Here is a 24,658-nt window from a genome sequence, read left to right on the forward strand (position 1 = left end):
GAAAATATGTTCGCGTGCTTTTAGTTGTCCATGGAAATATAAAACAGTATTTTCTAGATTATTTAGTGCAGTTCTCTAACTATGTTTACAATTTCAATAATGATCTATAGGAAACGTGGAGGTATTTGGAACGATACAATTACAATCATGCATGTCACTACAAATATTTCATTTACAGTGTGGACACGCCAACTATGAACACTTGACAATTTTTTGTACATTTTTTGTGACTACAGAATTACGGTTTTCACATAACAGAAGTAGTTAGCGCTTTTGCAGCGGAAAAATGGTAATCTTTTACATTACCTAAAGAATCTTCATTCTACAGAACCCCAATTCAAAGATGTACAAAACGAAACTTGTGTTTATGGTACAAGCTGGCTTACTGTAAAACAACAACAAATGCATACTACATGAATGTCTACCGATTTTCACAACCCACGTGTGATTGCACTTTTTAGCTCCTGTAAGCTGAGCACCTGAATGAGGTTAAAGTAATACATATATATGTGGTTTTGGAGATCAGTCCCTTTTGTAATGAACACACACATCAACGGAGCAAACCTCAACTTTAAGTGTTCCTGATCCATTTTATGTCACCTCTGGTGACTAACTGACTGCCAAGAAAGCTTATAAATACCATTGTTATATAGCTGGCGTTTTTCCCGCTACAGCGCGCGCATTCAGTGGTTAGTTCATGGTCACATGACATCTAACAATGAAACTGTTTCCCGCCAAATGCTGTGAGCGGGCAACATTGCAAAAACTATGACGTCAAACGGGAAACAGTTCACTGTTACCCGCGAAATGTTGACTGCTGTTGCACGTCATTTGTCAATAAAGTGATTATTTGTTTTCCACCGGTTTGACCCATTTGTTTTGCTATATAACAAATCACTTAATGACGTATCCCTTGGGGAACAGTGTATTTTGTTTCCCTCGAATCTCAGTGTTACCCTCCACTTCGTCTCGGGAAAAAGAGAGATTCTCGCGAAACAAAATTCACTGTGCCCTTCGGGACCAGTCGTTAAGTGTTAATCGGTCAATGCATGTACGTTAAGACTAAGACTTTGGTAATTGAAGCCCAGTCTTAATGTGGCATCTCTTCATTCATACTTTTAGTCTGAATGATTTTTAAAGGGTTGAAGATTCGTTCTAAGGGCTCTTTAAATGCCTGTAAGAGATCTCAATATTGGCTTTTCAATCCCACATCCTGCCATTAATTTTGGCTCAATCCTATCATCCTGTCCCACTCGGAACTGATTATCCCAATCCTCCTGGGATAAAGTTGTAGTCCTCTGTGTATCGTATTGGTGACCCCCATCTTTTATATATTATTGAATTGTAATGTCAAGTAAAACAAGGATTACAAAGGTTTATCCAAGGTTTAAAAAGAACTTCGCAAGCGAATGACTTAAGACTGTAAAAAATTTCGGCTCCCTTCCCACAATTTCTTTTTAAACTTGGCAAAAGTTGCATTTATGCTAACTGCAATTTGATAATAAGGTCACGAGACTCGTTTTTGAGTTATAAATACTTAAAGCTAAAATTAAAGGGGTTTTACTAGGCTAAGCTCTCGGAGTGGTATCTCAAAATGGCTTAGAAGAAGTGATGAAACTGGGCGCTTTGCATGATGGCGTCATCACAACTACTAGAATCCTTCACCGTTTTCTGTCTGTTAAGCTAATTAGGACAATTGTTATTTAAACCCCATTGGGACTTCAAAATTTAAATGAAGAAAAAACGAACGGAATTCTAGTAGCTGTAGTCAAATGACGACAACGTGCAAATCTGCTATTGCTGGAAACTGTTGTGAGCCTGGAACAGTAATGTGATATTTAGTAGCCACAGGTTTCATGTTAGTCCTGAAAGCATTCATCATTCGATGGTTCAGTATAATTCTATGTTCTAATCCCCTGACGTGCTTTGTTTTCAAAATACAAGGTGAAATTTGAACAAAGATACCTTATGGATGTGTTTCCTCATGCATCTGTTCCTCAGCGGAAATTGTGCTGACCGGGAAAACCCATTGGCACCCATCCGATGTAACCTAACGCTTACCCACAAAATGAGTTCCAAGAGGGATTACCATGCTGGCTGTTGGCTGATCGCACAATTGTTGAGTGTAGTGTATAATAAACATGGATTACCCGTCTGCTGGAAGGGAATTTGCTGGGAGACGGGAAGTTCAGACGTTGCTTCTGGAAACAGATGAATCTGACAGCTACTTGTTTCAGAAAATTATTTCAGAAATGCATATTTGTTGGTTACTTGTGGCTTTGATAGTCTCCGGTGAATTTTGCCAAATTGGCTCGTTTAAGGGCGGAAAAGCGATTGAGAGCTTTGATGTCAAACAGGATTGCTAAATTTACGTATCACTGTAGAAAACAATGTACGTATTTTGTCTGGCCTTGCATATTTACCAGGCTTATGAGTCGCTTTATCAGTGAAGAGTAATTAGTTCCTATCTGTTTATCTGTTGTTATTTTTACTTCCAAAGCTTATCGATGAATTTTGGTTTTTAACTTTTTTAAGAACAGTACAGCCCACAACAGTGGCCAGAGAAAGAGAAAATGCAATTTTTTTGCTCCAACGACCCGTTTAGAAATGGATCTGTGATGAAATTACCTTTTAAGAGGCGTAATTAAATTGGCACTTGAAAAAATCTCTCCGGAAATGTGAAAAGTATAATCGATATTCCGTGTTAATATATTGAACTCTTAAATTAGCTCTAAGTAGTTTATCGCTTTGATTGTGCATTCCTGCACGACTCGAAATAAGTGAATTTTGTACAGAAAAGCGTAGGTGGGACACCACGTTTTAGTTTTAATTTCGTTTCTTTTAGCAGCGGTAAATATTTGCTAAGTACCCATTCAAGGCAATTTGAAAACTGAGTGGCGACTCTGAGTGGCGACTCAGACAAATGATACAGTTGCAGTCGGCTTAAGTATTTACGATATAAGGTAGTGAGGTTAAGATCATTTAAGAAGCTGGTTAAATTCCTCCTGTTTTGTAAGCTGATTTCCTTGTGTATACATAAAGTAAGCGTGTCAAGGTAGCGCTGAATTTTCACTTTGGTTACAGGTTTGTTCACTTCTGGAGTGAGCGACTGCCAATACAGTTTACTGAAGCAAGCCAGTGATTACAGGCAAGTTCTTGTAACCTTCAGTTTATTATAAACAACTTCGAGGCTTCACCCAGGACTCCTTTTTTGATTCGGTTATTTTGGGTGGATTCTTTGCTAATCAGCCTTTTAACTGGCTACGTTTGTCGGACTTGCCAAAGGTGTCCAGCGTCCACAGGAACACTGGCGCAGACAATAATTAGCCATTGGGTTGAGAAATCTTTCGTTCTTTTGTTCAAAATGCATGGTACGCTGTCTATCGAAATCAGATCGCTTCAGGTCACTGACGTCAACGTGAAAGGAAGCGGAATTCTGTAAGCAAGAAGGCAAGGCATCTTAGGATAAGAAAGGTCACTTCGATAACATGTCCAGTCGGCAAAGCCACACAGCACGAGCTTGAATGTGTTCTTGAATGCTTCGATTTCACCTTTAAGCATTTCATTTGCACGTACCAGTTTTATTAACGTGCTTAGAAATGATTCAGTTGATATGTTATTTCCAAAATAGAAGTTCCAACTAGCCTGCTAGTCATGTAAGTAACAAGGCTTTTTTCTTGTCTAGAGTATTGCTGTTTGGGTCACACACGTCGAACCAATAACGTTTCATCAGCTTGTTTATTTTGTAAGGGTCCTTCGGGTTTGTTGTATTTTTTTTTTTTTTCAATTGGTTGTATTGAATGTGCGGATATGTGACTTGCAATATTATACTTGTCGCAATTTTTTTCTGTCACTTCTCCTTTTTAAGATGTGATCAAGTATCTACAATGTAAATAAATATATATTTTTTCAAATTAACGCAGGCTTTTTGACAGCAATTTTCCTGATTATTTACTGGTCCCATAACTACGCTTCTATGTGTTTTTCATTCACTTATTTACTTCTTAATTTTACTATGTTCAGGACAAGTGGACAAAGCTTGTTCAAGTTTGAAATTTCTCTTCACATGCGCAAGCATTTTATGTGTTGCCAATTACCCATTTCAATACCATTTTAAAAAAAAGTCAATTAATTCTAGTTTCCTTGGGAAAAGCCCCCTTGGGGAGTGCTAATGAAATCTGTACTGTGCTTCTTTCCTTCCAAACAAAGACAAATTTGTCATGTACAACTGAGTCACGATATATTAACAATTTTGAAAATAAATTAAATTGATTGTGAGGAATTTTCTATTTCACTCGTTTAGAGTAACACAAACGGACGATAAGTATCAAGGACACAGCATCTTGAAGAAAACGCCATTTTTTTTTTAAGATTGAGATTTAAGTCCGTTTTAATACCACAGTTATCAGGTATCCCTTTTTACTTTCGAGTTAAAATCACTTCTGTTGTGTTTTTCTACAACCCTTGACAAAACTAGTTGACAGAAAGTGAAAATAGAGTTATAGAGTTTTCACATGACGTAATGGCAGTCATACTGGTGTCCCAAAACAATGACAAATGGCGGTCATGTTGCTGTGCCAAACCAAACCTGTGAGAGTTGAACTCTTTTCTAATGTAAGCACTTTCTTCCGTTCCAATAAATTTGCTTTGCTCTTGGCCACGTGAGTGAAAACGCGCTTTACTGACTAAAATCCAAAGTGTTAATGAATGGTTGGTTATCCCTCCTCCACTCTTGCAATGTGGTTTTGATTAACGCAAGAATTATGCGCGTTAATTTTTAGACCAAAACAACAATGAATGAGGGTGGTAGAGGGGGGCGATTTTGATGCGATTTGATTACATCGTAGCATCGCGCGCATTAAAACAATGATAAAACTGCCTCAACAGTTTCGTCCATGCAGTGTTTAAGTTTAAAACTGGTATTATGTTGAGGTGTCCTACAATTTAAAAGTAGTTTTCACATAAGAAAAATGTCAATCTTTCACGTGAAGCTGTTTCTGTAAAGGTTGCTGTTTCTTGCTACGGGTAAATCTCGATTTTAATTTAATCTAATCGTCACTATCATTTCACTCCTTTTATCATTGTTGTTAAACAATGAATCAATAATTGAAGTCATATACTTTCTGTTGATATTCTGAATTAAACGATGAATGGTGAAAGGTATTCATGAGTAATTAATTAAAAACATGGGTATGCACCTCTGTGGATCCAATTTGTGCATTGAAATATCTACAATAATTCACTTATTTTCGCGTGTATCTTAACACAAGTTAAAAAACATGACGTCAAATCAAATCACGCCCTTTTTTCTACGCACGTTTTTAAATTCTGTTTTATGAGAATTATACTTATTTCTCCTGGGTCTGCTAAACAGTTTGAAGCAAAAGTGGTGTTTTCAAGGCATCGTCAAAGTGGTAATAGCGAAATGAAATATTGGCAGTAAAAGATGTGTATAGCGTTTGAAATAAACGGATAACGTCTGACTTGTGCCAGCAGAAGTTATACAGCAGAAGTTATCCAATCCTAGCTTGTTTCCTGACAATGATCTTGTTGGCTACAAGAAACTTCTGCTTTAACTTCTGCTTACTTCGATTCATTTGCATGCGCTCGGGTAGCTCTATTAATCAATCAACCATACATAGAACCAGATTGATGGAAAGCCGCGTTGAAATCGCTACATCGGAATACTGTGCGAGGTTTATGTAAGTAGCGCAGTAGTTCTTTTCTGCCCGGGATAGCTGGTTTTGCCCTGGCTAGGACATGTCATAAGTAGTGTTCGATGTTGTGGCGTTGTCATGTCAGTTATAAATATGTTATTTGCCGGTCGGAGATCCGTGAAAACCTTTGTTGAGGTCTTGAGTACAGCCCAAGGCCGTAGCCCGAGGGCCGAGGGCAAAAGTTTTCTCGATACTGCCGACCAAAGCAGGTAAACAACGGTTCTTTTTTATTATTTTTTTCCTCTTTTCATAGAAATGACAAATTAATAGTGACGGATTTTGAAGTCGCAAAAATATGCCGAGTATAAAGAAGCATCTCCAATGCATACTCAAGAGCGAGGGCAAACTTTTAGCGCTCTGATAGATAATTAATGAACAACACATAATGGATTGTTGTCATCAAATGGTAAATACATGCAACATCTTGCTGGCCGAATCTTCTGTAGTCTACAGACATTGGATGGTCGCATTTTTCACGTAGATTTTTTTACAGCTGGTGCATACCACGTCTTCGGCGTGGTATGCACACATTTTGGAAACGGCTCTTTGTTTCAAAGGGATAATGGCGAAAAAATCTCTCTAGCGCAACTTTCTGTTATATATGTATCTTTGTTTTCCCTTTTACGCGTTTTCTCGTTGCTCGGTTACTCGTTGTTCGTCAATGCGTTACTGTTGTAAGTAACGTGATACAAACGCATGTAGTTCATTTGATACGAGGGAAAGTATAAATACAAGACCATAACGCATAGAAACGTGTGGTTTTCGAGACAAGAAAAAAATTGAATTATTGGTATGTGTTATATGTAAGTAAACAAATCATCGATTATACTCGTAAGGCTCAAACGAAAAAGTAAGTAAGAAAAAAAGAGAAAGAGCTAGAGAAGTAATTAGAAGAACTCGTTTGATAGACTAATGCGCGTTTTACCACCTTAGGCGGTTATGTAAAAGAACGAGCCGGAAACTGGCAGAACGGAAAATTTATCATTTCGAGTTGGTCGAGTTTTCAGTGTTTGCATCTAATTTCTAATGAGAATACAATAAGAGCAACATCTACAGTGATCAGAATTACGACACTCTCCAGTATTAGGTGCATGGTCCTCTCGCATTCCGCTAAATATTCGCCTGCATAATACAGCACTCACAGGATTTCGTTAAGGGTGCTATGTACAGTCTTTGTGAGAGGTGCAGTGGGTATTTTACCATTTTCGATCTTCCTTTTGTTTCGCTTTTCTTTATCATTTGTATTTTACAGCTGAAATATTAGCCTTCTGATCGCAGCCTGCTTTGTTCATGTTCCATTCATTATAATTTTCAAAACTATTTATCTGCAACATTGCTCTCCTACTGGCATCTCTCAATTAATCTGACGGGACCTTTATTTGATTTTGGCATATCCCCTTCTAACTCTTTGGACCTTAATCTTGTATGTGTTCGCTTTTGCGTCGACACTAACTCTTACCTAAGTCTTGAATTGCATTCAAAAACAGCCGTTAAAACAAACAGTCATTTTTCCTCCATCACTTTTCATTAACAATAAAGATTAGCGAAAAAACTGAGCAACGACGTTTCGGTGTCATCCTGGCACCATTTTCAAGTTAAAAAATATTTGTGCGAAAAGTAAACTAATTTATACCAATGGTAGAGGTGCGAAATTGAATAAATTAAGATTAAGATAGCTGTTCAATGTTCATGTTCATTCCAATGAGGTGTCAAACACTGGTAATGAGTTCAGTGTCTGTTCAAAGCCTAAACAAATACTTTTGCGCGAATGGAGTCTGACTGTGTGTTAAGGCTCGGTTTCTTCTTGCGAATCCACAACATTTCGTGGATCAAGCAATCGAACTTTCCCTGACATTTCTTTAGGATCTTAAAGTTGTTAGTCAGGTCACCAACTGTATCAACTCGGTGTTCATTTTGAAGGTGTTTTCCGATGGCGGTAAATCGGTGTTCCTCAATGCGCTTGTAAAGATGACGGCTAGTGTAACCGACGTATTCTGCATCACACAGATCACATATATAGTTATAAACAACGCACTGTTGATTGATCAAAGGTGGTTTTGGCTCTTGTACTTTGAGATCATCGCCAATTTTACGGCTTCTGAACACCGGCTGTAGTTGTTCATCGCTCCAATACATGTGCATCCTAAGAACGATGGTTAACCTCCGCAAAAATCACTATGAGAAAATGATGAGCGGCCATATCAACAAAATCATGAAGCTGCTAAACAAAGATCACGATGTGGACAAACATATCCAGAACATTTCCTCCTACAAGCTTTCATTCTTCCAGAAGCTTGTTCTGTGTCGAGGTTTGAAGTTTTCCTTGCCGCAACGCATCTCTTCAATGGACATTCAAGCTAGCTTCGAGAAAGCCTTCTGGCAACTGGAGCCTTCATTATCCGATGATAAGAAGGAATTAACTGCGGCGACCCTTCGATCGATCGCGCTTAACTACATCGAGTGCAAAGCCCCCAAAACCACCGAAAGCGCTACAAAGAGCTATTGAGCAACTAAAACGAAGAGATGACATCGTAATCACGAAACCAGATAAAGGTACAGGAGTAGTTGTTATGGATAAGGCAGAATATGTTCGCCTTTTGAGTGAATCTTCCATCAACGATACAGCTAAATTTACCGCCGTAAGTTCGGAGAGACCCAAGACGCGTGGACGACCGCTCAAAAACTACCACCCTTTACTGCAGAAAGAGAAACACCTTGGATCTGTCGTGCGTAAAATTCTCCCAAAACAGATTGCCGACTCAGTTTGTCCGAAAGGATCACGACTCGCCCATCTTTATGGTCTGCCAAAGACTCATAAAGAAAAAACTGGCGATGAGGCCCATTCTATCCGCCACAAGTACTTACAACTTCGCCCTCGCGAGATGGCTCGACGATAAACTGAAGCCCCTGTCGATCAACAGCTACACAATATCTGACACATTTTCCTTCGCTGATGAGATTCGCAATCTGAGCCTCAACGAATCTGACATCCTAGTATCTTATGATGTCTCTTCGCTATTTACGAACGTCCCACTACAAGAAACCATCGAGATCCTTGCTGATAGAGCTTTTGTTGACAACTGGTTCAACAAAACACACCATCTAAACATCAGCAAAGCTGATCTAATTAAACTGTTGTCAGTAGCAACAAAGGACCAGCTATTTCAATTTAACGGTCAACTCTACCAACAAATTGATGGAGTAGCGATGGGCTCTCCCTTGGGTCCCCTAATGGCCAATACTTTTCTTTGTTCTATCGAGGAAAAGCTACAAAACGAGAACAAGTTGCCAGACTTCTACAGACGCTACGTGGATGATACACTAGCCACAATGAAAGACATACCAACCGCAGAAGCCTTTCTGAAGACTTTGAACAACTGTCATCCATCCATATCCTTCACCATGGAGATCGCATCTAACGGTAAGCTACCATTTGTCGGCATTGAAATATGCAAGAAGGGCTGCAAGCTGGTAACAAGTGTTTACCGTAAACCCACAAACACTGGTCTCCTCTTACACCACCAAAGTCATGTCGACAACCGCTATAAAAGATCTTTAGTTAAAACCATGTTAAACCGTGCTTACCGCTTGTCCTCAACATGGGAACTATTCTCAACAGAATGCGAACGCCTTAAACTGATCTTTTCTAACCTCAAGTACTCAGATTCTCTTGTGAACTCCACCATCACCCGTTTCGTTAATTCAGTGATGTCACCAGACACAAGATCGACGCCTCCAACAGAGAATATCTACCGCATTGTCCTGCCTTTTAAAGACCAGAAATCAGCGGACATAGTAAAGAAACATCTCTCGGACTTGAGTAATAAACTTGATCACAAACTACAGCCGGTGTTCAGAAGCCGTAAAATTGGCGATGATCTCAAAGTACAAGAGCCAAAACCACCTTTGATCAATCAACAGTGCGTTGTTTATAACTATATATGTGATCTGTGTGATGCAGAATACGTCGGTTACACTAGCCGTCATCTTTACAAGCGCATTGAGGAACACCGATTTACCGCCATCGGAAAACACCTTCAAAATGAACACCGAGTTGATACAGTTGGTGACCTGACTAACAACTTTAAGATCCTAAAGAAATGTCAGGGAAAGTTCGATTGCTTGATCCACGAAATGTTGTGGATTCGCAAGAAGAAACCGAGCCTTAACACACAGTCAGACTCCATTCGCGCAAAAGTATTTGTTTAGGCTTTGAACAGACACTGAACTCATTACCAGTGTTTGACACCTCATTGGAATGAACATGAACATTGAACAGCTATCTTAATCTTAATTTATTCAATTTCGCACCTCTACCATTGGTATAAATTAGTTTACTTTTCGCACAAATATTTTTTAACTTGAAAATGGTGCCAGGATGACACCGAAACGTCGTTGCTCAGTTTTTTCGCTAATCTTTATTGTTAACTGTATTTCCAAATTTAATCTTATAACACTTTTCATTAAAAATGCAAATTACAGCCTCTTCATAATGTCTTGTAGTTATGTATGTGTGTCTTTTTTTGTTTCGTTTCTGGCTTTTGTTAGTTATTTTGCATGAAGACTCATCGGAACCAAGAGACCATGGCCTCATTTTCCCTTGTATACTTGGTCAAGCAACTGACTAAACACGTTCAAATATTGATGTTTGCGTTGTGATATGAAAATATTCCACATCTGAACCTTGGTAACTGCTTTAAATTATAAGAGACATGATTTTCTCTTAACGCAAAACGCTGAATTTTTACAAATTGGGAAACATTGATGTCAAACAGCCTGAACACCATTTCACTTATTTTTTACCTCAAGTCGTGCTGTGTCTCAATATTTTTACTAGCTTAATGCGTATGCGAGATATTAACACGTGTATTAGCACGTGTATTAACACGAAAACAGAGCCGATAATTGAACGTGGCACGCGCTGTAGAAAGCCCATATATTACCTATTGGAATCATTAGGAATTTCGTTAAATTCACGTTCATTTGCAACCTTGCACCGCCGCTCACGGTGCTCAAAGTTTCCCAATCGTTTTTCAAGATTCCTCTTCACGGTGCAGCTTGGGAACCTCTGGATAGCGGAGAAGCGCTTCGGGTGAAAGTTGAGGGGTTTTTTTCGCGATGCATTTCCAAAAAAATGGAATGCCAGGCAATTCTTAGGCTCCTTTAAGTTGAATCATTCGTTGTAATAACAGTTTTATACCACGTGTACAATGTACACTTGCAGTACACAAAGGCAGAAAGAAAGTTTTATAAAGGGCGTCCTGAACAAGCTTAGCCTAATGTAGAGAGAATATACAATCTTTCTTTTTTACAAGAGTATAACTTATAAGAATATCGAGGCTGAAATTTGCGAAATTATAAGAATATTTTAAGAATAAATTAAACACGAGGCTAAGAGTTTGAAAAGAATATAATTTTGTGTGTTGAAAATATGAAATACAATACAATTATATGTTTTTTCACTGACTAAACCGTATAAAATGTTTCTTTCTCTAAAAGGCAAAACTAGCCAAAAAGTAACAAAAACAGCACTAGCCGTATGGTCGATACTAATAACATTTCTGCATGAAGAGATTATCTGGCTGTAACGCCTGCAGGCTGGCTCCAAAATTACATTCGAAAACAGAAATGTCACACCCTATAATCTAAGAATATTTACAAAAATATTTTTAGCTTAATATCGGCAGAAAAATAAGAATATTCAGCCTCGGCCGAAAAAACAATATTCCAAAACATCGTGCTACCAGGCACGTTTCAACTACCAACTTGTATTGGTTTGTTAAAAACTGTCGTGTTTGGAATTACAGCGCTGAGTGTTCTTTTTCAGTAGGCGCCTTATTCTTGCCGTCGTGCGAATATACAACAAAGACAAAGGGTTATCGATCAGATATTGAATGAATTCCGAGTCCTTAATCAATAGGATACCTGTTGGAATTAGAGATAACATTCACTAGCTAGAGTAACATGAAGAGGTAAAGTTCATTTCCTTAGACGAAGATAAATACGGTCAACATCGAGTGATTCTTTTTCCTACCTGCTTGGTTATTGTGGGTTATACTCTCGTGTTAAGGTAATGTTTAATATATATAATGACGGACTTTGAAGCTGCGAAATTTGGGGATTTCGTAACCTACAACGTTTTAAAAATTACTCCTTTTTGATGACATGCAAAGATTGCTCGACTATCGTCGAATCTATTGCTGTCGTGGAATTTATGTAAACGTAATGGAAAGCACGAACACTGAAATGGCTCCAGTTAAGTTGTACATATGTAACAAGAGATACACAGGTTAGTTCCTGAGATGAAGATTACTACGAACGAACTCCGAACGATCCTTTTTCCTACATGCCTGATTTTTCGTCATTTAAAGTTAATTTACATAACTGTTTTTGAAACTGCAACTATGTTGATTACGCCTCCCCCCCCCCCCCCTCCCTCCCCCGGATGTGAACACCCAAATTTTCACCAACAAATGCCGTTTTTAACCGTTAAATCAGTTTTTTGGCTACCATGAAAAATGGGCTAAATGGGCCTTTAAGTTAGTTTTGCTGAAAAAGCTAGCCAAAAAGACAGACTTCCAGAAGACAAGTTACAAAAATGTACAATATTTTAACTTGGTGCATGCGCATAAGCCAAAATTTGGACTCCTTTTCTCTTTTGCGATTGCCCGTTCCGAGTTCTTTTTCTTGCCCGTTTCCTTTTTCTCGGCCTTTTTACCCTCGCTACCTTTTGCGTTTAATATTCTTTCTGGCTGCCATAAAAAGGTGGGTGTCAATTATGGTCAAAGCCTGGCAATGGAACCTAGATCAATCATAGATATAATGGGCCATTTTGCACCAAAACTGATAATGTTGCTTTTTAATTTGCTACGTCAGAATGCCGTCGATATCCAAAATTGCGTGTTGTCCGGATAGGTCTATCCTAGCTCTACTGTCTGCTTATCAAGACTATCTGGTGACTTATAAATTGATGAAGTCACAAGCGGTACAAAGAGCACGACCATTCAGCGCCAATATATGGGATATTGGGCGGAAAAGGGTTAATTGTGCGCTTAATGATGGTACTGTCTTATTAAAGCGCTTGGAATGACGCGCATTGTCCAGTTACACACAGATATCGCGTATAAACCGTCCTGATAACCAATCAGACTCGAATATTTATCTTCGCAGCTTTGATAACTATTATCAGAATTGGCTCATATTTTCTCGGTGATTTTTTTTCATGTCTCCACGAACAGATATCTATACTCCCACCAAGGACATTTACGCGGACTTTTATAGCGAGACAAGTTGAGGCCTCTCAAAATTGCACCTAAATAAGTATTACACCTCTGGTTGACTGTGTGACGGTTTATAGCTCTATGTAGCTGCGTGATGAGCCACGTGACAGCTGCAATTCCTGCTAGGCAACGTGATATGATGATAGAATGGTAGAAATTTTGTCTCACGCTGCTATAGGCCATTTAAAAGGTGATTGCTCTTCCCGTCTGGGGCATTTTTTTTATTTTACTTTCTTCGTGAATATCGTGTCTCGTATCTCTAGCCACGTACCTTTTTGTTTCGAAATTTGTCACATATTGGAAGGTTGTAAGTATGCTTTATAAGAAAGATGTATGTCTATCTGAGTTTGCTCTCCAATATTAAGAGGGACGAGCGCCAGGAAAAGCAAAAGACAGCAAATGAAGTGTGCAGACGGCCTCGATAACAATGTACTTTGAATGGCCTTTTCTTTCTATTTTCAGTGTTGTAGAAACATATATCATCACTCTAGACTTCTGTCAACATCAGATTTGAGATGTGGATACGGTTATTAACTTGCTTTTTGTTGGTTGGAGTCTTAACTTCAAGAGAAAGGTAGGTAATTGCTAAGTTTGATTCAACTTTCTTTGAAATCTTCTGTTCTTTGTGCACTCCCGTCCCCTCCGCACTTGGGAGTCCGGGGTCGAGCGGAGACGTTGGGAAAGAGAAGTCTTGTTTAGTGCGTGGCTCTTAATTTTACAATTTTTCTATGAATACATCGTGAATCTGCGTTGCCGACATTTGCACAGGCAGTGACAAGGGCCCATTGAAACCGAGTTTGTGAAAACATGATAGGAACATATCTACTGAATTTAGTTTGGTTACTCGTGTTTCCGCTTGTTCAGACTGAATGAAAACAGATTTTGTCTGAAATATATTACTAGTGACTTCTAAAACCGCCTGCAGAGATGACAGCTGATGAATTTTAAAATAAAAATCTCGCGAGGGAAGATATGACATTCTGTCACTCGTCGCTCTTATGTATATTATAGGATGATCGGGTATACAAATTGTTTCATAACCTTGACAATGCGTGATGTCAGTGTCTGTAGGCGAAGCACTAGTACCAGTCACTCATTTCTCACTTGTGATTGAGTCAATTGACGCATTTTTGGCCATTACTCTGTGTTTTATCGTGGATCGGAACCAATCGCTTTCGTCTCAAGGGCCAATTAGAGATAAGTGCCATGTCTGGCGTACATTTTAGCACCATTCTCCCATAATCTCGTTGCGGCTACACATGATTGAAACATGCCCTTGTACTCTTAGTACTGGGTAACGTTTTATGGCCATTCCGTGAACTAAAAGATTGCTACAATGCTTTTTTTGTTTATGGAAAAAAGACGATTTTTGTTGGGGTATATAGGGATTAACAAAAATATCAGCGAGAAAAATTAAGGCCTCGACTATTTCAATTTGATTTTGAACGCAATAATTAACGTGGATGAACACTAAAACAGGCTGCACTCAAAGTGAAGTGTTTTCTTGCCGGGATTAGTCCGTTTCCATCGTTGTTTGCATTAGGTTTCCCTCTAGTTCAGGCTCCGTCCACACTACGCCGGAGAAATTTGTCACGCAGCTTCGTTTCTACGGTTAGGCCTTCCGTCCACGCTAATCCGTCACGGAAACGGAGCTTTTCGAAAACGCTTTTCAAGTCAACGGAATTTGAAAACGCCGGCTTTGCGTTTTGGTGTAGACGGAAAACATTTTGAAAACGGAGCTTTTCGAAAACGATGGCATCGAGATAATCAAGTGATTTCCCTGTCAGTGTTTTCCTTAAACACAAATCCAAAATGACTAGCCTGCGAACGCAGACGTACACGTATTTCCGGCTGTTTTCGACGGAGATAAGCGACAGCCAAAAATACGTCTGTGTTCGCAGGCTGGCAAAATGACCGGTGATTGTGGCGTTTTCAAATTCCCCGGCGTAGCGTGGACGGGCCTTAATCTCTGCCTGAACTGTTCCATTTGAAAAGCATACAACTGTAACCTCTACCGACCCCACCCTCTCCCTCAGGGGATACTAGCACAGTACTGCAGAATATGTAAGACAACATAAATCCATCACAGCACGTGCAGGTACTGATAGCTTGAACAAATGCTTCTGTGAAGAAAAAAGAAAAAAAGAAAAAAACACGGGAAATACACAGCACCCAAATTCTCCCGGTGAATCTCTTTGTTTGTAATCAAACCTTTATTGATTAAACGAAGTATCTGTTTCCAGGTATACTATCTTTTCATCCACTTTGGAAGCGGATCCAATAAATGTGTGGCTTGGCATTCTGTTAAACCTTAGCTTACCACTTTCGACTTTGTTTGTTTGTTTGTTTGTTAAACAGCGAAGATGGAAAGAGAGAAAGAAAAAGACACGCCAGGCAGGCGGGAAACAACGGTTAGAATACAAATAATCAGCTTTTGAACATGTTTTAAGATAATATTTCTTGCTTTGTGTTGAAATCTTAAGAATGAGAACTGTCAGTTCGAATTAATATCCCTGGGACAGTTTGAAGTTCCCAGCTTGGAGTGAATGCTTCGTTCCGATCGGTAACAGCAATCGCGTCCCCGGTGGGGGGACTACTCCCTATATAGTGGCCTATACAGGGAGGCTCCGCTCGAAAGGGGTACCTTTTACAAGCATCAGGAATATAAAAGGTCAGGATTTACACAAGTTGAGGGATATTAAAGGTTAGAAAAATCTGTCATTTTGTTAGGCTGATCCTCCCTGTATAAACCTTTGAAGAGTATCCCCAGGGTTGTGTTACAATTGAATATCATAAAGGCTTTTGTTCTTGGGCCATCGTAGTTTAACGAGGAATAAAACACAAATAGCGGTGATAAACATATTAAACTTACGCATTTTAATAACTTGACGTTTCGTATGCTACGCAACATACATTTTCAAAAGTGGAATAAAGACCGTTACAATTTTTGAAAACTATATATGAAATGTTTCGAAACGTCAAGTTATTAAAATGCGTAAGTTTAATATGTTTATCACCGCTATTTGTGTTTTATTCCTCGTTAAACAATTGAATATGTTGAAAGAGGAGTTTCCTTGGTCAGAGGTATACCTCATGGTACGAAAGGTACGAACTTCCCGCGAAAAGAATTTGATTTTCTTCACTAAACTCACTCCTCTACTTCCACATTAACCTCGATTCAATAATTTGTATGATGCGTCCACCTGAGAAGCGTTAAGTTGCCATTGTGCGATAGACCGGTGTTCAATAGATGTACTCGACAACTTTTCTTTGTAATAATAAGGTAGATACAGTGATTTTTATTTTCACAGTTTTAAAAAATCCAAAGCTAAGATTTCATCTAGCGAGAAGAAATCGGTAATTCCATTTCCGAAACATAAGACCTTGAAAATTCCAAAATTTCTTAAAACGCAAAAACTCCCGCTGAAAATGAATGTCAGATGGCAACCAGATGCAGTATACTCAGGCCCCTTCCACACCAACCTGGGGAAATTTGAAACCGCAGCTTTATTTCTACGATTAGGCCTACCGTCGACACTAATCCGTTACGAAAACAAAGCTTTTCGAAAACACTCTTGAAACCGGAAGAATTTGGAAATGTAGCTTTATTTCTTCTGTTAGGCCTTTCATCCACGCTAATTCGTCACGAAAACGGAGCTTTCGAAAACACGGACATTGCGTTTTCGTGTGGACAGAAAACATTTTGAAAACGAAGCTTTTCGTAAATGATGAGGTCACGATACCCGTGATATTTCACTGCCGAATTTTACTCAAACACAAATCAAAAATGATAGGTGATTGTTGCGTTTTCAAATTTCTCCGTAGCACTGTCAGTAGTATTTCTCCGTTTTCAACGTTCTCTGTAATGTGGACGGAAGACGTTTTAAGAGTGAAACCTCCGTTTTCAAATTCCTCCGGCACAAAATCTCACCTTTATGCTAGCATGTGAAGGATTCTGACAATATTAACATTGATTTTGTTGTGTACGACTTGCAGATGGATCCAACTGCCCCACAAGTCTTCCACAGGCTTCCTCAGGAAACTGCAAAATTCTTCGCGAAAACGGACTGGCAGTCCAGAAGGGAATCTACCAGCTTGCGATACGTCCCCCTTTGCCGATGCCATTGGTTAACATGAGCATACAACAACTAGTAGCTGTGCAGAGCCAGGATGAGTTTACCCAAGCACAGTTCCATGGTTACACTGGCATGCTGCGGAGAAACAAAAATTTCACAAAACATTGGAAAGCACAAAATCCAGAAGAGATTACCAAGTTTGAAGATTACGAAAGCATCTTTAAGGAATTCCGAGACAACCTAGCAAGTAGTGTAAGTAATGTTTGATCAGTGCGGTAGCAACATTGTATTATATTCTGTTGTACAGTCGAACCTCTCTACAACGGCCATCTTGGGAACAGAGGAAGATAGCCGTTGTAGCCGGAAGTGGCCGTTATGGGGAGGTTGGAGTGTAGTTATATGACACCTGTTCTTTTCTTGGGTACAACATTTATATTTTTAAAAATGCTTATATTTAGCCTATAAATACGTGGCAAAATCAAAGAATATCAAGAAAACAAAATGAAATAGAAACGAAGACCAACGACGTGTAGTAGGGATCAAGTTTGGTGACCTATTCCAATAAAAAGCGTGCTTTTGTATACACCGTTCTTCACCGTAATTGATTAATTGGCCGTTGTCGAGAGATTATTTTGGTATTTGGGACGAGATTTAAAGGCCGTTGCCGTTATGGAGAGGTGGCCGTTGTAGAGAGGTTAAAATAACAGTGAATGTATGGACATTACGCCATGACTTAAAAAAGTGGCAGTTGTAGAGAGGTGGCTGTTAGTGGGGGTTAGATTGTATTTTATTCTATTGTATGTGATCACACAACATTTTAGAATTTTTAGCGCCCGTATAACATGTCGCTCGTCGAAGGCCGTAGTTAAGACAGTCGAAAGTTTGTGTTTTTCTATACTTTCAGCCGGAAACGTTTTTACATTGTACCTTGATATATTCATCCTGACTATGGCCCTTCTATGCTTTTATGTTTTTAATAATAGTTATTTTGGGTGTCCTGTTATCTAGTTTCTGTCAAATACATTATATATAAATTTACATATAAATACCTTATTTTGATTTTAGTTGCAAATAAACTAGTGTTGTTGTTGTTGTTGTTGTTGTTGTTGTTGTTGTAATCGATTTTACGTACCCTCTCTACTCTTCTTGCGTTATTGCAATACAAAGGAATTAATATTTTATGTTGATTGACTCAGGGAAGTTCCGGACCTTATCGATTTGTTAGCAACGTAGAACCCTTCCGGAATATCCTTACAGACTGGAGAGAAGACGATATGTTTGTTGAGCAGAGACTGAGCGGGTGCAATCCTCTGGTGATTCGAAGGGTGACTGAAGACTCCTGTAAGTGAATCATTTTCCGTGACGCGTTAATATTCTTTGAGAGTGGTCCTTATTCCATTATCAGTTTAATCATATCTATAACAAAATTTCCGATCGTGATTGGTTCTCCGCACGCCTATTTTTCGCGTAATCGGCGCGCAATCATGCAGTTGTCCAATAGCAGGTATCCGATTTCGACTACCTTCGCCATTCGCACGTCACTTACGTGCGCTTTAATGGGTTCGTTCTTAATGTTTCCCACAGATATTAAAACTTGTGGAAAACGCTACTGACTTTTCGCTCAAAAGAACTTCTGAAAAGAAATGCTCGAAATTTGTTATAGATACGATTAATTAGTAATTGGACCTCGTGTCGTACAATTCAGGGAGAAATCGTGCTCGTAATTTCAAATCAGCCTCGCGTTACGCGCTCGTCCGATTTTGAAATAACTCGCGTGATTATTCCCTGAAATGTACTCCACTCGGTCCAATTACCATAACTAGTTGCAGTAATCGTCACCACTGACACCTCCACTATCAGCATCAAGCGATTCCAACTGAACTGATGTAGTAATTTCACACTTTTAAAAGCAGGCAGGCTGAATGCGAGTTTCATTCCTGTATCCCGTATGAGATGGGTTAAAAAATGCCTGCATACAAACCCCATTGCCGGTGTATCATCTGATCTGTTTCTATAATCATCCCCTCTTCCTTATGGGTGAATCTCTTTCTTAGCTAGATAGGATATGCACAGCATTTGGCGTCTTTCTAAAAAACTACATTAAAAGCGTCTGTGGAGAGATCTTATTGGACTGGGGTTTTTAGCAGAGAAAACATTTTGTTCTCAGCTGCCGTTGGATACTCCTCATTTGCCCTGACCCCAGCCACACACCCATACCCCACCACAACCCTTCATTTCCTCCTTTCCTTTCTCCCTCCCTCTATCCTCCCACTCTTTTTCCCTCCTCTTTCCCTTCCCCCTCCTTCCTTATTTCCTTCCGTCCTTCCCTCCCTCCTCCCTCTCTCTCACCCTCCCTCTCTTTCTCCCTCTCTCGCTCCCCCCTTTCCTCCTTCCCTCCCTCCCTCCCTCCCTCCCTCCCCCCCATCCATTCGCATGATGCTGATGTAGATATTCGTATGGCACCCATAATTGAGATCTGCTTTTAATTGCCTTACTTTAATTGTTAATTAACGTGTGCGTTTTCTTTGTGCATTTTAGCTAACGTGGGGTTGAAATGGTCAGAGCTGAGCAAGACACTTAATCCAAATTATAACTGGGAGGCTGCTATCCAGACTGCCATGGGCAGTGGTGAATCACTGGAGGGGGTCTGGAACTCACTTGAGTTTGCCTTTGTAGCTTGTGATATTAAAGAAGATTTAGTAAAGAGTCGCTAAAACGTAGCTAAAGTACGACAAGGGTGATTGTTAGAGGAGACTTATTAACTGAAGCAGTAGTTTGAGTTCTTGTTCTGTGTGAAGGGCTTTATGAAAGCTGAGTACAACGCGATTGTGTTACAGACACAAATATAAATATACTTCTCTCGGAAAATGAATTCTCTTCTTGACCACTCCTGATATTGTCATTATTATTCCCATACCCATATTTTCCATACTGTTACTGTGACTCATACGTGGTTTGAAAAAAAGGTGGATACAAACCTGTTGAGAGGCGGTTTTTCCCACATGCCTATTTTACGTCGAAGTAGTTTACAGCTGACGCATGTGTTGGTACCTCAGTGTCCATGCAGGGTAATTTTAAAGTTTATCTAATAACGTCCCTATTTCCTTCTCTTTTAGGCAGTGAAAAATCAAAATGTTTATGTTCTCCGATACGAAATATTTGATGACATGATTTCTTTCCCTGATGTGGTGGATGATCGCCCTGGTCGAACTATGTGGCCTTCCAAATCACCAGTAGCTCTGTTTGCAGTCAACCGGGACAAACGACTCCGTGCAGCAGCTATCCAGGTTGATTATAAACCAGGTTGGACAAATTGTTTGGTGTAATGTACTTGTAACTACAATTCTGTGTACCGACTTAGCTTTTTGACCAAACCATGTCGATCTCTCTAATTGAATTCATTCAAACTGATTAAGTCCCTCTAATGAGACATATGGGAGAGGTTCTGCGATCTATCAAAGATAATCTTGACGTCCAAATGACGTTGTAAGACCACTGACTTGATTAACACAACTTGCATTTGCTTGATAAAACTCTTTCGCCGAACCTTTTCAAGGGCACTGCATAGAAGTTTGGAAGTATTAGATAGTCCCTGACTGATAGAATTAAACTGTCTTTTCAGCGTGCTTTTCGCGTGTTTTCGCGGTCAAATAGGCAAATTGCGCTAGAAGCAACATCGATATCAAGATTATCCTTGCCGGAACATTCCTTGTAGTGCGTTCCTCGATTGACAATCTTCCTCTCCTTACCTCCCTAGGGAAATGTTGTCGTATTAGCTTAAGGCCCCGTCCACACTACGCCGGAGAAATTTGAAAATGGAGATTTCACTCTGAAACCGCTTCAAGTATTTTCCGTCCACACTACGCCCGGGGAATTTAAAAACGCATCAATCACCGGTCATTTTGGATTTGTTTTTGAGGAAAACTCAGTCAGGGAAATCACATGATTATAGTGACGTCATCGTTTTCGAAAAGCTCCGTTTTCAAAATGTTTTCCGTCCACACGAAAACGAAAAGCCGGCGTTTTCAAATTTCTCCGGTTTAAAGAGCGTTTTGGTAAAGCTCCATTTTCACGACGGATTAGTGTGGACGATAGGCCTAACCGTAAAAATAAAGCTGCATTTTCAGATTTCTTCAGCTTAGTGTGGACCCTCCCTTAACCTAATGATTTTTTTGGTTTCCTTTGGGACTAGACTCTCCTGTTTTCTCCCCTGTTGATGGTGGTTCATGGATGTTGGCTCGGTTGGTTGTACAGGCCACGGATTACGCGCATAGCCAAATGATAGAACATCTTCTAAAGGTTAGAACTCCATTCTGGACAGTAAAACCTTGGCACCACATTGTTCTTGTGTTACTTTTTCTGATGAAGCACGAGCTTTGATCAACTTGATATTTGGGCAGAGTCAACGGAGGCTACCCCGGCCCCTCCAGCTGAAGCAGTATCGTTCCCAGATTATATTATTATGTGCTCTTACGACTCACGGTCAACGATTCGTCCTTTACCTTGTCCTTCTTTTCCTGCTCCTTTTTCTCCTCCTCCTTCTCTTCCTCGTCTTTCTCCTCATCATGGATTGGAAAACTAAAATACAAAGATAAGAAGCAGTTAGACGAGACACCCCAAGCAAGTCCCTGATTTGATTTAAAACCTCTTCGAATTTATTTTACTGCCTTATGTTCTTTGATCTTTAGGTCCATCTTCTTGCGGAACCTTTCTGTGTAGTGATGCAACGTCAGCTCTCCTCCCAGCACCCGCTGAATGAGCTCCTCAAGTACCACTGTAGGGGCGTCATGGCTACAAACACGCTTGGCTCGCCATCACTAATTACTCCAGATGGGTACATGGACCAGCTGACTGCTATGGGATATAAAGGGACCTTGTTATTATTGGAGCGTGGTTACAAGACGCTGAGTTGGAAAGATACAGATTTCCATCTTGATATTATGGTAGCTTGGCTTGTTCATGATGTAGCTTTATACGGGCTCACTTAATGTCTAAAATTTATTGAGGAGCAACAGCCGATCAAAGATCCCACACCATTCTTTGTATTACTGTAGTCGTGAGTGTTGAACTTTGGGGGTCAAATTTTTACCGTCTCTACCGAGGAGAATAAGAGAGCGCACGAAAACTCAAAGAAGTTCAGTTAGTTGAGCTCCTCACATCACTTTCAAGAAGGCAAAACAAGCTTTTTTTCCAGTTCCTCCCCCTAGTCAATTTTACTTCTCCGAGCCGTCAACTCAACTGCAATCTCATTCAAATATGAATAAAGAAGAGGGTTGATTGGGTTGGTTAATTAATAACAATTTAGTTAAGTGCCTCAAGAGTTAAGATTGCATCAGATGTACACAACTATATCTTTTTTTTTAATAACTTTATGGATGCAGCTCGAGTTTTACTCAGATTCCCCCGAGCGCAGAAAATGTAATCTGCAGTCGGTCAGTTAATGTTCCCTTTTCGTTTCCAGAAACGTGGTCTCGACAACAAAGAGAAGCTTCCCTATTTCCCATATCGTGATGACAGCAATTTGTTACTTATGACAATCAAGAGGATGGTAGTGGATTACATTTACGTGTAAGTAGCAGTCAGTCAGTTAGTCAATCGATCGATCGATCGATCAATCAATCAATCAGCCAGTCCTCAGTCATTCAGTTAACGAGTCATTCAATCAATGGGTCAATCAATTAATCGATTAATCAATCAATGAGTCAATCAACCAATCACCTATTCAATCCGTCGGCCGGTAGGTCAATCACTGATACTGGAATCTTTTGAGACTACGCGGTGTCCATGGATTGAGTAGTTCGCAGTAATGGTTATAGTAATTGAATCATGTATTGCTTTTCTGTTTCAGTTTCTATAGAGGAGATCATGACGTTCAGCAGGACACGGAGTTACAAGCGTTTGTGAATGAGCTGTCTGCCCAAGGGACTGGGCCAGATGGAGGGCGTGGCCAGGTAATCAGAGTTGCGTTCGTGGTAGACTGCACGTATGTGCATGTACGCTGCGTTCGAGGTACAATGTATACTCAGTTCAAAGGCACATGTATGTACGCAGGAGAAAGACCTACGACAGTCTCCCGCGTTGATGACCCTTGAATTCATTAAATTGGGTTTTAGTTTTTTTTTTTTCAAATCAGACCGAACTTTTTCCCCAACGTTTCATTCGCCAGGTCAAGGACCTCCCAGCCGTGTTGCGGACCAAGGAAGAAGTCATTGACGTGGTATCTCGGTTAATATGGCTAATGAGCGTGCGACATTCTGCGGTGAATTATCCAGTGAGCGACTATGGAGCATTCACGCCTGTTCTGCCGACCAAGGTTTACAACGACAGCAGCGTGCCTCCAGGAACATTTTCTGTCTTGAATTTACCAAATGTTGACATATCTCTTGTAAGTAAAACTAATCAATAGATCGATCGATCGATATATTAGTCATTCAGTCAATTAGGTTGATCAATTAGTCTCTTGCTGAGATGTTCTGTCAGTCCGTCAGTCCGTCCGTCCGTCCTTCAGTCAGTCCGTCAGTCAGCCAGTCCGTCCGAATCCGTCCGTTAATTTGTCTGTCTGTCTGTCTGTCAGTCTGTCAGTCACTGGAGGCAGTTCTTTTATGAAGAACTGTGGGCACTTTCGTACTTTCCTGAGGTCAATAGATATCACAGACTCCTATAAAAGGGAATTGGTGCCGCTTACGTCACTTTCGTTTTGCCTCTTAAGCATACGAATTTGCTTTGGGAAGACAAGGTACGAGTCGACTGCGAGCATTAAAAGAATATTCGAGACTTAGAGATTGGTAAAATGTTTAGCTGCCCCTCTCTACTCATTTATGGGTGTAAGCGATTCATATTTCCCTCAGATTTTCACACTATTTAATGTTCCATTTCTCTCCTCCACAGTCGCAGATCGAGGTTGCCATGAACGTCGGAACGTACCATTATGACGAGTTATTTGACTACTTTGAAAAACTGAAGAATCCTTCAGGAAGAAAAGTAGTTAGGTTTTACTATTACTACCTGAAGTACGCCGTTAGTCCAAGGCTCAAGTATAGGAACTACAGGCGATCCAAAGGTGGCCACCTGACCTACCCTTATCTACAGCATTCATGGCTTCCCAACGGCATTCAAACATAACCAAATAGGACATTAAGGCTTTGCACTATTGTTATATCAGATAAATTCCGAATTTAATTCTTTCAGCAGTACTAACTAGTCCAGTTCTGGCGCTCTCATTGTCACGCAACGCTACGGAGAGAGGGACCTCTCTCCCTAGCGTTACGTGACAGAGAGAGTGCCAGTACTAACATATTCGACTATACTTTTAAACCGAAGCTGCGTATGCTTTTAAACCAAAGTTCCCTATTTGGCTGGACTGTATCGGATAAATGTTAAATGTTAGATACTGTTAAATTAAACCAAACAATAAAGAAATTACGCATTATTCTGGAATAAACACAATATATTACAAGTAGCTGTATTTGTATCTTTTTCACTGGGTAACTGATGGAGTAAAAATAAGGGGCTGATTGGCCAGGAACAATCGATGCCATCGATCATCGATCAGTTAAACTTGTCCAGACCACTCGAACGCCAATTC

The 24,658-nt window shown here is 39.9% G+C and overlaps 1 protein-coding gene and 1 pseudogene across 6 annotated transcripts; both read left to right on the top strand.

Moving 5' to 3' along the window:
* Positions 1 to 2,766: 2,766 nt before the first annotated feature.
* LOC145501027 (polyunsaturated fatty acid 5-lipoxygenase-like) lies at positions 2,767 to 24,528 on the top strand. 6 transcript variants are annotated; one of them, XM_081480594.1, is made up of 14 exons: positions 2,767 to 2,963; positions 3,085 to 3,148; positions 13,460 to 13,571; positions 15,356 to 15,408; positions 16,994 to 17,325; positions 18,270 to 18,414; positions 19,612 to 19,718; positions 20,190 to 20,376; positions 21,266 to 21,372; positions 21,762 to 22,016; positions 22,535 to 22,641; positions 22,922 to 23,024; positions 23,240 to 23,458; positions 23,962 to 24,528. In XM_081480594.1, exons 3-14 carry the CDS (start codon positions 13,513 to 13,515, stop codon positions 24,193 to 24,195), a joined length of 1,908 nt encoding a protein of 635 aa, XP_081336720.1. In that variant the 5' UTR covers positions 2,767 to 2,963; positions 3,085 to 3,148; positions 13,460 to 13,512; the 3' UTR covers positions 24,196 to 24,528. The 6 variants fall into 6 exon arrangements, with proteins under 6 accessions (XP_081336720.1, XP_081336724.1, XP_081336748.1 ...); XM_081480598.1 differs by having other exon boundaries at positions 2,790 to 2,805; XM_081480622.1 differs by lacking the exons at positions 2,767 to 2,963; positions 3,085 to 3,148 and adding an exon at positions 10,694 to 10,809.
* On the top strand, positions 5,098 to 10,025 carry LOC145501021 (uncharacterized; annotated as a pseudogene).
* Positions 24,529 to 24,658: the final 130 nt, after the last annotated feature.

This window comes from Orbicella franksi, chromosome 1 (genome assembly GCF_964199315.1).
Source record: "Orbicella franksi chromosome 1, jaOrbFran1.1, whole genome shotgun sequence".
Lineage (NCBI taxonomy): Eukaryota > Metazoa > Cnidaria > Anthozoa > Scleractinia > Merulinidae > Orbicella > Orbicella franksi.